Here is a 12,674-nt window from a genome sequence, read left to right as displayed (position 1 = left end):
GGCCTGGCTTGTCACTCTCCACAAGGAGAAACGTTACCCCGTTTTGCAAACTCAAAAGTATGCAATTTTTCATGTAGGTTTCTTAATGCCAATCCTAGTGATATCGCTCCCACTAAGCTTCTTGTCTCACATTGATTGAGGCTCCCATCAGTGACCTCTTCTCTACAGCTTTCTGAATGATCTGGAACAAGCTTGGAGGAGCCGCCCTGAGGTCCACACTCTCGTCCACTCCACCGGTGAAATCCACAAAGGCTTCATTAATCCATCCGCCGTTCAGAGCCTCATAGGAGCCATTCAATCTAGGAGCAAATATGGAGGTGCTAGAAATCTTCTTGACTAATATTTCCATATAGCATAATAATAATAGTAATAATAATAATATTAATAATAATAATAATTAATAATAATAATAATAATAAAAGTAGCAATAATAATAGTAATATTGATAACGATGGTAATAATGGTAATAATAACTATAACAACAATAATAATGCTACTACTAATAATAACATAATAATTAATCATTTAAAACAATAATAATAGTAATAAAAAATAATTATATTAGCAATAATAACAGTAGTAATAGTAATAATAATAACCTCAATAATACTAGTAATAATAGTTGCAATAACTAGTAATAAAAGTAATAGTAATGACAATATTAATAATAGTAATAATGACAGTAATAATAACAATTATAGTAGCAATCATAATAGTAATAATAACAACAATAGTAGAAATAATAAAAGTTGCGATAATAGTAGCAATAATAATGATAACAATAATGATAATAACCACAACAATAATACTACTACTAAATATAATAATAATAAATAATAGCAATAACAATCATAGTAATAAAAAGTAATAATAATATGATCATAATTAAAAAAATAATAGTAGTAGTAATAACAATAACAATTATTATTATTAGGGCTGTTGTCAGCACCTTGTGAACCTGGGCAAGTGCTGAGGCCCACTGTGCCAGAAGGAGCCATTCGGGCCTTTATGCACTGCACGGATGGAGGGGGCTCAGGACCTGAGCCTGCACCGTACAGCTTGGTGCCTGCTGTGTTGTACAGCTGGCATCCCAATGCAGGTAGCATAGATTGCAGCAATTTAATCACTTAAATGCCACTATCAATTGGCACAGTTTCAAGTTCCCTAGGGAGACTTAAAAATATCTAAGAAAAAAAAACATATGAAAACATAAAATATATATATATATGCAGTATATATATGTAAAAGCTCATATCATCTCCCTTTTCTCTGACTGTAAATGCAACCTTAAATAATTATTTCAAAATCACACATTTGGTATCACCGCATGCATAACTGTGAAAGCTAAAAAAAATATTAGAATATTTATCCCATACAGTGAACACCAAAACCCACCCCAGAAATGACAGAATCACTGGTTTATGGTCACTTCAACCACCCCCATCCCCCCAAAAAAAGAGAATAAAAAAAAACAAAACAGAAAATCATCTAGAACCCAAAATTGTAATGATAAAAACGACAGATTGCATCTCAAAGAACAAGCAAAGGTGCAACTCTATAAGCCAATAAATACAGTATCTCTTGGAGGGCAGGAAGGAAATATTGAAACGGTGATGCCCTCTTTTTGGAAAACTTTTTCCTGCCAATTTGGATGTAAATAAACAATCATACCGCACTTTACTTCCCCTCCCCAGGTCCAGCGGGGTGTGTGCCCAACGATGCTCTGGTCTCTGCTGTTTGGCTGCAGAGGTGACGCCACCTCAACAGGGCTGCAGCCAATCAGTGATTGGCTGCAGTGGTCTTGACGTGATGTCACCTCTGCAGCCTATACACAAACAATGAAGAAGACACAGCGATGCATCAGGGGAGGGTAGGTAAAGTGCATTTCAGTATTTTTTTTTTTTTTTACAATGAACTGAGCCAGCAACAAAAAGTTTTCTGAAAGGGGACAACCCCTTTAAACTAGTAATACGGTCCTACCCTTTAAGTATACATGTATTGGCTGCTGCTCTCTGTTATCAGTTTACTGTAAAGTCAATCAGCAAATAGTGATTAAACTCTTGTGACTCACTTGGCATAAGCCTTTTCCAGTAAGGCGGGCCAGAACTCGCTCTTCTGGGCAGAACTGACAAACACCAGCTCTCCGTTCATTGTAGGCAAAGAATCGTCAACCACGACATCAACCCACTGTCCGTACTGCCAGAACTGCAGGGCGAAAAGGGCCAGAATAATGACAGTGAGATGAAAACTTTCAGTAGTCGTTTCATACACAGATTCTGCATTTTTTTTTATTTGATCACTTTACCTCCTTTTCTATGTTTAGGGCATAAGCCGATCTTGAACCAATTCTGGCTCCAATTCCTTTAACTAGGGCTCGTAAAATTAACAAACCTATTAATTATTAAAGGTTTGTTAATTTTACGAGCCCCAGATAAAGGAATTATGTTGCTTGCCATAAATATGTAATTTTTTTACCTGGCTGTAAATTCTGCTCTCATCCTGAATCCAGTGACGGTTTTTGTGCCCCTTCCTTTGCCAACCTCTTCATGGGTTGGTGGGAGGAGGCACACGTGTACCCCTCCCCAATTTTTCAGCGTTTTGTTTCTCATTGGTTTAGATTTATTGATGATATTTTTTTGATTTGGACTGGATCATTGGAGGATTGTGAGAATTTTATAGCTGGATTAAATGATAATCCGTTTAATATACATTTGATTTACCATATCTCTCCATCTACAGCTGATTTTCTGGACCTGCGACTTTTGAAGGATGGAATCTCGTCAGGAAAAACACAGCTACCAATAGCTTATTACATTATCAGAGTTTCCACCCTTGTCATCTCAAGGATGGTATACCGGTGGGCCAGTTTTTCCTACTACCAATCACAAGTGAGATCTTTGACTAAGCGCTTCCGTGCAAGAGGTTACCCTAGGTCTGTGATCTCAAAGGCTTACCACAGGGCCCAACGAACTCCCAGGGATACATTACTCAACCCAGCACCTCGACCTCCTGATGACCAACTTCGATTCATTACCACACTCAATAATCAATGGACGGATATTTGTAAATTGTTTCATCCACATTGGAAAATTTTAAAAACAGATACTAGAATCTCGACTTTACTTCCCGATTCCCCTGCCTTGACTGCCAGACGTGCACCAAACCTTCGTGATCGTCTTACTAGGAGTCATTTCATCCAACCAACAAACAAAATTGGCAGTGGATTTAATCTTAGAGGGTCGTACCCCTGTGGCGACTGTAACATATGCTACTTATTAGATCGTAGAACAACTTTTCGTAATCCAATTGATGAGAGGGATTTTCCCCTAAAGGATTACATCAATTGTAAAACTCGTGATGCAGTATATGCACTCACATGTACATGCCCTAAAGTATATGTTGGACAGATGTCGCAGGAGTTGCGACGTCGCATTCAACAACATGTTTCTAACATTCATTTAGCTAAGAAAGATCTAGCCAAGGGCAAATCTTTATCCACTGTAGCGGCACACTTTTTACAAGTACATAATGGTCAGACACATGGCTTACGAGTTTGTGGCTTAAAAAAAATCTTGAATAACATTAGACGTCAGGATCGACAGGGTGATTTACTTCAATTGGAATACAGATGGATCTATCAACTTAGCTCTGTAGTTCCTTTTGGTATAAATGAAGACTTACTTTTTACAGGTTTTTTGATGACTTGAACTCTCAGCCATATGGGGGTCATGGCTCGATTACCTATTTATTGCTGTTGTGGCGCCCCTGCGGGTCCAGTTGCCACAGAGGTACTGCATCTCACCCAGAGGTGTGGTACCCCATTCTCAGGTAAGGAGGGAGTACTACCCGGGACCCACACACTCACTCCAATACACTCCACTTCAGTAGGGAAGGGCGAGATTGCTCCTAAGGGAGAGCACAGTCCCTGGTCCCTAGCTGGTGGGTGGAACTAGGTAGAGGAGGTGGGTGGAGGAAGAAGTTCAGTGGAGCACAGACAGGAAGAGTATAAAAGACAAAGAGAAACATCTAAAAGGGTCCAGTCCTGCTCAGGAGAGCAGTGTAGGAGGTCCAGGCTCCTGGCTTCAGTGCTTGGAGCAGGGGTACAGTGGAGAGAGAGGAGTCGGGCCTAGTGAGAGAGGCCCAGGAGGACAGTGAGAGGTGAGAGGAGCAGTGGGAAAGGCTCCAGAGACAGAGGGGATCCCAGGGGCAAGGTGAGTGCAGGAAGCCACCCGTGCACCCGAATTCACACTGACGTGGAGGGATCAGACCGCAGAAGGGGACCAGTCCCTAAACTAGTGAGGAACAACCAAGGCTTAGCTAGCAAACCGGAGGCTGCAGCATTTTCAAGGTGCTGCAGCCAACATCCACAATTACATCGCTGAAAAGGTGGCCGCATAGGGTCCAGGGGATTGCACGTCGCCCGGCAAGGCCTGAGGCCACTGGCTTGGGACACTGATTGTGAGGCGCAGGGCAGGAGGGTGAGAGCCACCGCAGTGAGACGACCTGGAAAGGTACATACATAGAACGGGGTCCCATCCAAGTGCTCCTGAGATACCTGAGAGTTTGCTGGATCCGTACCCCGGAGGACACAGGATGACGTGGGCTGTTGCACACCGGTAACTGTAACCTGAGGAACTTAACAACTGTGAGTAAAACCTGAAGACTGCACCCCACTGTGTCCTTGAATAATTGCTGCGCCATCACCTGCCCTGCACTACACAGTACCAACAACATCTACCTCCACTGTTCTTCATATACTGCCCTGGAGCTTAGGTCTGCCTGTGGAGAACTAAACCAACTCTGCTGCGCCCCTATCAGCTCCAGAGGATCTGCACTGCAGAAGCGGCCCCATATAACCGAATACCACAGGTGGCGTCAAGAACATTATCTCTACAAACTTTATTGCCCTTTTACTTTCCCTTTAATTGACCGCCCTGGGTCACGGATCGGGTCACTGCCAGTGTGACATCCCCAGCACTGACCGGCCCGGCTACCGAGTACCCCACGGCCGCAGGGGGTGCGTCACTGTCATATATATTCACTGTATATTCTTTATGTTTTGTCTTCCCTTGCCCTTGTGTCTCCTCTCTTCTGTATGTTTATGTCATGTCATTGTGTTGTCTCACTTTGGTTATCTTTGTTTTGATTTGTATCCCAGATTTGGTGGATCTGATACGGTTCTGCCTTTTTTGTATTGTATGGACCTTTTTTGCTTAAGGGCTTTGGTGGAAAGTATTCACCACCCACTAACATTCCTTCTGGTACGCAGACAGCATCATTTCCGGTCTGCGTTATGTTATTTTTGGCGGATATGACCTCCTTTGGTTTGGTGGAACGCATTCTCCACCCATTTACATCTCCTTTGGAACGCAGACCACATGATTTCCGGTCTGCGTTGTATCACTTCCGGCGGATGAAACGCATCCCCGCCTACTTATTCCCGCTTTGGAACGCATCTAGCCACGCCTTTGGGCAGTATGACCATTTGCGCATGCGTGATTATCCTCAGTGGCCTCCCGACACCTGACGGCATCATTATCTTGGCTCATGTAAGTGCACTTACTCACCCTATATAAATCAGACTGGATATTCATTTGACTGAATCCTGACGAAGCTACTGTAGTAGCGATACGCGTAGGGCTTACCTCTCTACAGTGGACTCCCTCCGTAGGTATCTGTGTACATTAATATTTTAATGTGTGCTGTATTTTTCTGACATTATTTATTTAAATATCTGTGGCTTTATATTATTCACATAGGTTGGTCACTATAGATTATTTATCATTACTTCACATGGTGTTAACAGACCTTATTCTCTTTAGTGTCCTTCCTATGGGTACAGCCACTCATGTATGATTTATTAGACTTACTAAGTATCATCTCTCATGTCATTTGGCATATTATATTCGGTTTATATCTAAATTACATGCTCTCAAGTTATTTTTCAGCGCACTGGTATATATTTATATGAATTCTTATGTGGCGCCCTGCTGCGCATTGGTGCCACAGAACCCAGAAGGGTGCATGGATGGACTTCTCCACAAGAGGCCCTCACACATTCACACACCTCCACCCTACCACCTCAGACCAGCAGAGGGAGCCCTGATAGGGATATATAAAGGGAGGGTGGAGCCAGGCAGTTCAGTTTAGTCTGAGAGTCCCTGCTTGGAAACAGAGAGGAACGGAGCTCAGAGTGAGCTGAGAGCGTGCTGATGCTCAGAGAGCAGCGAAGAGGCAGCATGCTGGCTGCTGTGCTTAGGCGAGCCAAGGCCTACAGCACGTGTGAAGGCCTAGTGAGGGCCTTGAGTGGGCCGAAGGCGAGAGGAGAAGGAAGAAGTAGCAAGGGGGGCAGAGGAGCATACCAGGCTCACCCCGAGATATATACCGGTCACAGGGTCCGCGCCTACAGGGACTCTTTACACCCAGTAGGGACTACCGGAACCCCTGGAGGACTACAGGTCCCAGGTTTGCCAAACGCTGACTACAGTACCAGGGCTAGAAATCACGGAGGTCCCAGGGTCCAGGGAGAGTGATCTCCAAGGGAAGGCCCTACCACCAGGTCAGCAGGTGCAAGAGAGAGACAGTAATCAAGCTAAGCCTAGCTCCAGGCAGGCCAAAAGCTTAGCGAGAAAAGCCACGGATCAGGAGGCCCTATACCCACTCACTGGGGAGAGTCCAAAAGTGCACCCTTTGCCCGGAGTACCCTGGACCGTGCCTGCACCATCACCAGTAAAGGTACTGAAGCTTACCCCCATGTGAGTGTCCGTCTTTCCTCCGGGACCATCATGCCGTCTCTCCCCAGCATCCTCCATTACACCCCACGCTGCCCTGGAGCTAGCTCTACCTGTGGAGAGCCACACCATCCCTGCTGCCGTAACACCCGCTCCAGAGGACTGCTCCACAGCGGCGGCACCACCTTTTGCCGCATTCCACAGGTGGCGTCACGAACTTTCCAAATCCCCTATAAATTCCCCTTTTTTTTTACTGACCTCCCTGGGTCTCGGACCGGGCCAGCCACCGTGATATCCCCCACCGGCATACGCCGAGGCCCGGCTGCCGAGTACCCCACGGCCCAGGGGGCGCATCAGTTATATTTACCTATGGGAAGAATCTATCATTGTAGTGGGGTGCTTTATTGTCAATATATTCAACCATCTTATATTGTATATTTAATGTACATCCCATATGATATTTAGTCCAACTGCCTGTTGCTCTTATATGTTTTTAAATGCTTTTTAAAATAAAGTGGTTGTTTATACATGAAATAAAGTTGCCATTACATTTACTAATTGTAATTATCTCAAAAAATCCTTTTTAGGTGTGCATCATTTTACTATGGAAGCTTTTCTTTACATATTCATGTGTTTTTCTTTTCTCCCTGCGCCTCTGTGTTCCTGAGATATGACCCCTTCTTCCCTGTATATAAATCTAGCCTTGTTAGCCAACTAGGCGTGGCCCTTAAATAGCACACCCACATAGAGAAGTTTATGACCACACCCACTTGTACAAGACTACCGTAGATTGATATACTGGAAAGAAAGGGCCATATCTCAGGAACGGAGAGGCCCAGGAAGAAAAGAAAAACATCGCCGGATTCAGGAGAACAGCGGCATTTATACCAGGTAACAAAATTACATATTTATGGCAAATGATATGTTCTATTTAAATTGAGTCCATTCAGTAACTGTCAGGGATCCATGCAGTGATTCAAGTGCCTCCAGATGATGAAATAAACCAACTAAAGTTGTGGCTGTGAGATAATCAGACTCTAGTGGCTCAAACACTGCACCTGCTCCCCTTCAAATCACCTGAAAGTGGAATATTCCAGCATAATCATTATGAAAACTCTGCTGGGCCGGAACCACGCGCTCCAGTAACAGGGGGTAAAGCGTCAGGGAAGCAGCTGCAGCAAGAAACCAACAGTTACCTGAAAGAAGAGAAGAAAAGGCAATCAAAATGAATGAATTCACTGACAACCCACATCCTTACACCACATCATTCACAGACACTTATTAAAGCAAGCGCAAATGCAAACTGTGTTACCACCAACCAGACCAAAGCTTTCATCCTGTCTAGGCAGTTTGGAAAATGTAAGCAATGATCTGATAGGTTGCAATGGGCATGTGTTTTTCAGCAGCTCCCCCTAGTGTACAGATGACTATATTACTATATTTTATATATAAAAAAAAATTATGTCTATATATATATATGTCTAACGCATCGGGTATTCTAGAATATGTATGCAGCCGACCGGGCGCAATCAGCAGAGCGTTGTTTAAATTTGGAGCCAAAATCGCTGATTGGTCGCGGCCGGCAACTGCGACCAATCAGCAAAACGGTGTTTAAATTTGGCGGCAATATCGGTGATTGGTCGCAGGTTGCGGCCGCGACCAATCAGCGAACTGTGTTAGTGAGGACCGGAGAGCGTGTTTAAATTTGCCGATAAAATCGCTGATTAGTCGCGACCGCGACCACTCAGCAAAACGGTGTTTAAATTTGGCGGAAATGATGCATATTGGTCGCGGCCGGTGGTCGCGACCAATCAGCAAAGGGGTGTTTAAATTTGGCGCCAATATCGCTGATTGGTCGCGGCCGGCAACCGTGACCAATCAGCAGAGGGGTGTTTAAATTTGGCACCAAAATCGCTGATTGGTCGTGGTCGGCGGCTTCGACCAATCAGCAGAGCGGTGTTTAAATTTGGCGCCAATCTCGCTGATTGGTCGCGGCTGGCGGCCGTGACCAATCAGCAGAGCGTTGTTTAAATTTGGCGCCAATCTCGCTGATTGGTCGCGGCTGGCGGCCGTGACCTATCAGCAGAGCGTTGTTTAAATTTGGCGCCAAAATCGCTGATTGGTCGCGGCCGGCAACTGCGACCAATCAGCAAAACGTTGTTTAAATTTGGCGGCAATATCGGTGATTGGTCGCAGGTGGCGGCCGCGACCAATCAGCGAACTGTGTTAGTGAGGACCGGAGAGCGTGTTTAAATTTGCCGATAAACTCGCTGATTAGTCACGACCGTGACCACTCAGCAAAACGGTGTTTAAATTTGGCGGAAATGATGCATATTGGTCGCGGCCGGTGGTCGCGACCAATCAGCAAAGGGGTGTTTAAATTTGGCGCCAATATCGCTGATTGGTCGCGGCCGGCAACCGTGACCAATCAGCAGAGGGGTGTTTAAATTTGGCACCAAAATCGCTGATTGGTCGTGGTCGGCGGCTTCGACCAATCAGCAGAGCGGTGTTTAAATTTGGCGCCAATCTCGCTGATTGGTCGCGGCTGGCGGCCGTGACCAATCAGCAGAGCGTTGTTTAAATTTGGCGCCAATCTCGCTGATTGGTCGCGGCTGGCGGCCGTGACCTATCAGCAGAGCGTTGTTTAAATTTGGCGCCAAAATCGCTGATTGGTCGCGGCCGGCCGCGACCAATCAGCAGAGCGTTGTTTAAATTTGGCGCCAAAATCGCTGATTGGTCGCGGCCGGCCGCCCAAATTGCCGATTGGACGCAGGCGGCGGCCGCGACCAATCAGCAGAGCGTTGTTTAAATTTGGCGCCAAAATCGCTGATTGGTCGCGTCCGGCGGCTGCGACCAATCAGCGTCGTATTAGCGAGGACCGGGGAGCGGCGCTGCCTGTGCGGGTACTTCCGCTGCTAGCAGCTGGGAGATGAGCGGCTGCTCGCAGCAGAAGCATCCCGACCGGTGGCGCTGCTCCCCGGTCCTCCGTTCACATTTGCCGTCGGGAGATCAGCGGTCCTAGCTGCTGATCTCCCGACGTTAGCCGCATGGAGGTCAGCGGCGCCGCCGGTCGGGGTAGTTCTGCTGCTAGCGCCGCTCATCTCCTGGCTGACCTCCGTCCGGCAGATGAGCCGCTAACGGCCGCCATCTTTTTTCTGAAATCCCACGTCGCTGATTGGCCGCGGCCGGACCAATGAGCGACGCGGGATTTCCTGGACAGACAGCGGCCGGACCAATGAGCGGCGCGGGATTTCCTGGACAGACAGACAGACAGAAAGACAGACAGACAGACAGACGGGATAAGACAATTATATATATAGATATATATGTGTGTATATATATATATATGAATATATAGATACAGTTGTGCTCAAAAGTTTACATACCCCGGCAGAATTTTTCCTTTCTTGGCCTTATTTCAGAGAATATGAATGATAACAAAGAAAATTTTTCTCCACTCATGGTTATTGGTTGGGTGAAGCCATTTATTGTCAAACTACTGTGTTTTCTCTTTTTAAATTGTAATGACAACCAAAACATCCAAATGACCCTGATCAAAAGTTCACATACCCTGGTGATTTTGGCCTGATAACATGCATAGAATTTGACACAAATGGGTTTGAATGGCTACTAAAGGTAACATCCTCACCTGTGACCTGTTTGCTTGTAATCAGTGTGTGTGCATTAAAGCTGAGTGAGTTTCTGGGATTCAGACAGACTCTTGCATCTTTCATCCAGCCACTGACGTTTCTGGATTGTGAGTCATGGAGAAAGCAAATGGCCAGAGGACTTTCTCTATAAAAGGCACCTCCTCCAATATGGAGGTGCCCGTGCAAGGTTGTTGCTCTGTTATACTTACTTTGCTTCAGCCCTCAGGTCCTCTGCAAGTCAGTCATGTCCGCCAGTCTGTTCTTCAGTCCAGTCCGCCAGTCTGACTACTTTCCAGCCCGACAGTCTGCCTACAGTCCAGTCCGCCTGTCTGTCTATGGGCTCTGCCCGCCTGCTTACCTGGAAGCACCTGCCTGTTACCTGCCGTGTCTGCCCGCCTGCTTACCTGGAAGCACCTGCCTGTTACCTGCCGTGCCCACCTGCCTGCTTACCTGGAAGCACCTGCCTGTTACCTGCCGTGCCCACCTGCCTGCTTACCTGGAAGCACCTGCCTGTTACCTGCCGTGCCCGCTTGCCTGCTTACCTGGAAGCACCTGCCTTTACCTGCCGTGCCCGCTTGCCTGCTTACCTGGAAGCACCTGCCTGTTACCTGTTGTGCCCGCCAGCTTGCCTACCCGGAGCACCTGTCTGGCTATCAGCCGAATCAGCCTGCCTGTCTACCCGGACCACCCGTCAGCCTGCCTGCGGTGCTCTTCCGCTGTACCGGTCAGTTCCTGCCTTCAGACCCATGGGAGTCACCTGCTCTCATACAAAGTCGGTCCCAGAATGGCATCTGGTCCCTCTGCTTGGTCCCTCCCTGGTTCACTAGCCGCCGTACAATCTTGGTCAGGCCGAGTAGATACTTAGTCACGCCCCTCTGGTCCCTCCTTGCACCGTAGCACAGAGGTTCCACCACCCGGATCCGTAACACGGATCTACAGGAAAAGGTAGTTGAACTGTATAACACAGGAAAGGGACACAAAAAAATATCCAAAGAATTGACAATGCCAGTCAGCAGCCTTCAAACTGTGATTAACAAATGGAAAATCAGGGGCTCTGTAAAAACCAAACCACGGTCAGGCAGACCAACAAAGGATTTGGACACAACTGCCAGCAAAATTGTTCAGGATGCAAAGAAAATCCCACAAATAAAATCAGCTGATATTCAGGACTCTCTGAAAACTAGTGGTGTGGCCGTTTCAAGATGCACAATAAGGAGGCACTTGAAGAAAAATGGGCTGCATGGTCGAGTCACCAGAAGAAAGTTATTACTGCACAAATGCCACAAAGTATCTCGCCTACAATACGCCAAACAGCACAGACACAAGCCTCAAAACTTCTGGAACAAGGTAATTTGGAGTGATGAGACCAAAATTGAACTTTTTGGCCACAACCATAAACGTTATATTTGGAGAGAGGTCAACAAGGCCTATGATGAAAGGAACACTGTGATGAACCTGTAGCCGCCATCTTGGTAATGATAAATCATATCCAGGGATGGCCACACTTCAGCAGCCCCCACCCTTGGGACCTTCTGTTAAAACGTCAACTAGATAGTTTCCCCCATCCAGGGCCTACTTAACACTTGAATGCTAGGAGCTTCAAAGACTTCGAGAGGAAACACAGCCAGCAGGGGGGGGTGCTTCGTCTATCTGTACCTGACCATTTGTCCCATAGGACTAGTTTCTTTGTCTGTCACAAGCATGGAGGCATAAGATATAGAAACATGAAAAGTACACGCATGTTGCATGGGATGGGCCAATAAAAAAATATCACGGCGTCCCGGAGCCATTGCGCACACAAGCCTCCGCGGTAGACGTTTGTACGTGCTCTGGAAGCCAAGATATAGCGCGGAGCCATTCCTGAGGACCGTATGGTATCATAATTGATATCAAAAGGTCGGTTACGGCGGCCCGAATCCATGGGAACCCCTGGGGGTATCATGAGACCATCCCAGAAGAAGTTATTGGGTTCCATAGAATTTGGGCTTCTGATCGAAGTTAGACCTGAGGGTGGAGACTGAGCCAGCTGACCTCACCAGCAGTGGGCGGGACGGGGCAGGTAAGATAGCAGGACAGACAAGAGACAAGTCAGTTTTTGACCCAAGAGTGGTGTGCTGAACATCTGAGCACCAGCTGAGGCCACCAAGGGGAGGAGCAGTTTGACCATGCGGTGGTAGGCCTCAGCCTGTAACAAAGAACCGTGCCTGCGACCGCAGAATCCTCTCCCTGCGTCACAAGAAAATCAAGAAACCGGTAACTGATATGCTGTGGTGATTCTGTGTGTTGTATTCCA

The 12,674-nt window shown here is 46.5% G+C and overlaps 1 protein-coding gene across 1 annotated transcript in view; it reads right to left on the bottom strand.

Annotated features, from left to right (window-relative positions):
- The window catches only part of LOC141155025 (calpain-1 catalytic subunit-like), a 50,822-nt gene that overhangs the window by 14,219 nt on the left and 23,929 nt on the right, over positions 1-12,674 (bottom strand). Inside the window, exons 3-5 of the mRNA XM_073641626.1 lie at positions 7,809-7,927; positions 2,072-2,205; positions 131-299 (exon numbers count right to left, since the gene is read on the bottom strand). Of these exons, the coding sequence (XP_073497727.1) occupies positions 131-299; positions 2,072-2,205; positions 7,809-7,927 (422 nt within the window). The remainder of the gene's footprint in view (positions 1-130; positions 300-2,071; positions 2,206-7,808; positions 7,928-12,674) is intronic.

Source organism: Phyllobates terribilis, unplaced genomic scaffold, assembly GCF_046119375.1.
Source record: "Phyllobates terribilis strain yellow unplaced genomic scaffold, ASM4611937v1 Scaffold_7__3_contigs__length_470593459, whole genome shotgun sequence".
Taxonomy (NCBI): domain Eukaryota; kingdom Metazoa; phylum Chordata; class Amphibia; order Anura; family Dendrobatidae; genus Phyllobates; species Phyllobates terribilis.
Note: the sequence above shows the minus strand (reverse complement) of the source record. Positions and strands in the feature narration are given on the sequence as shown.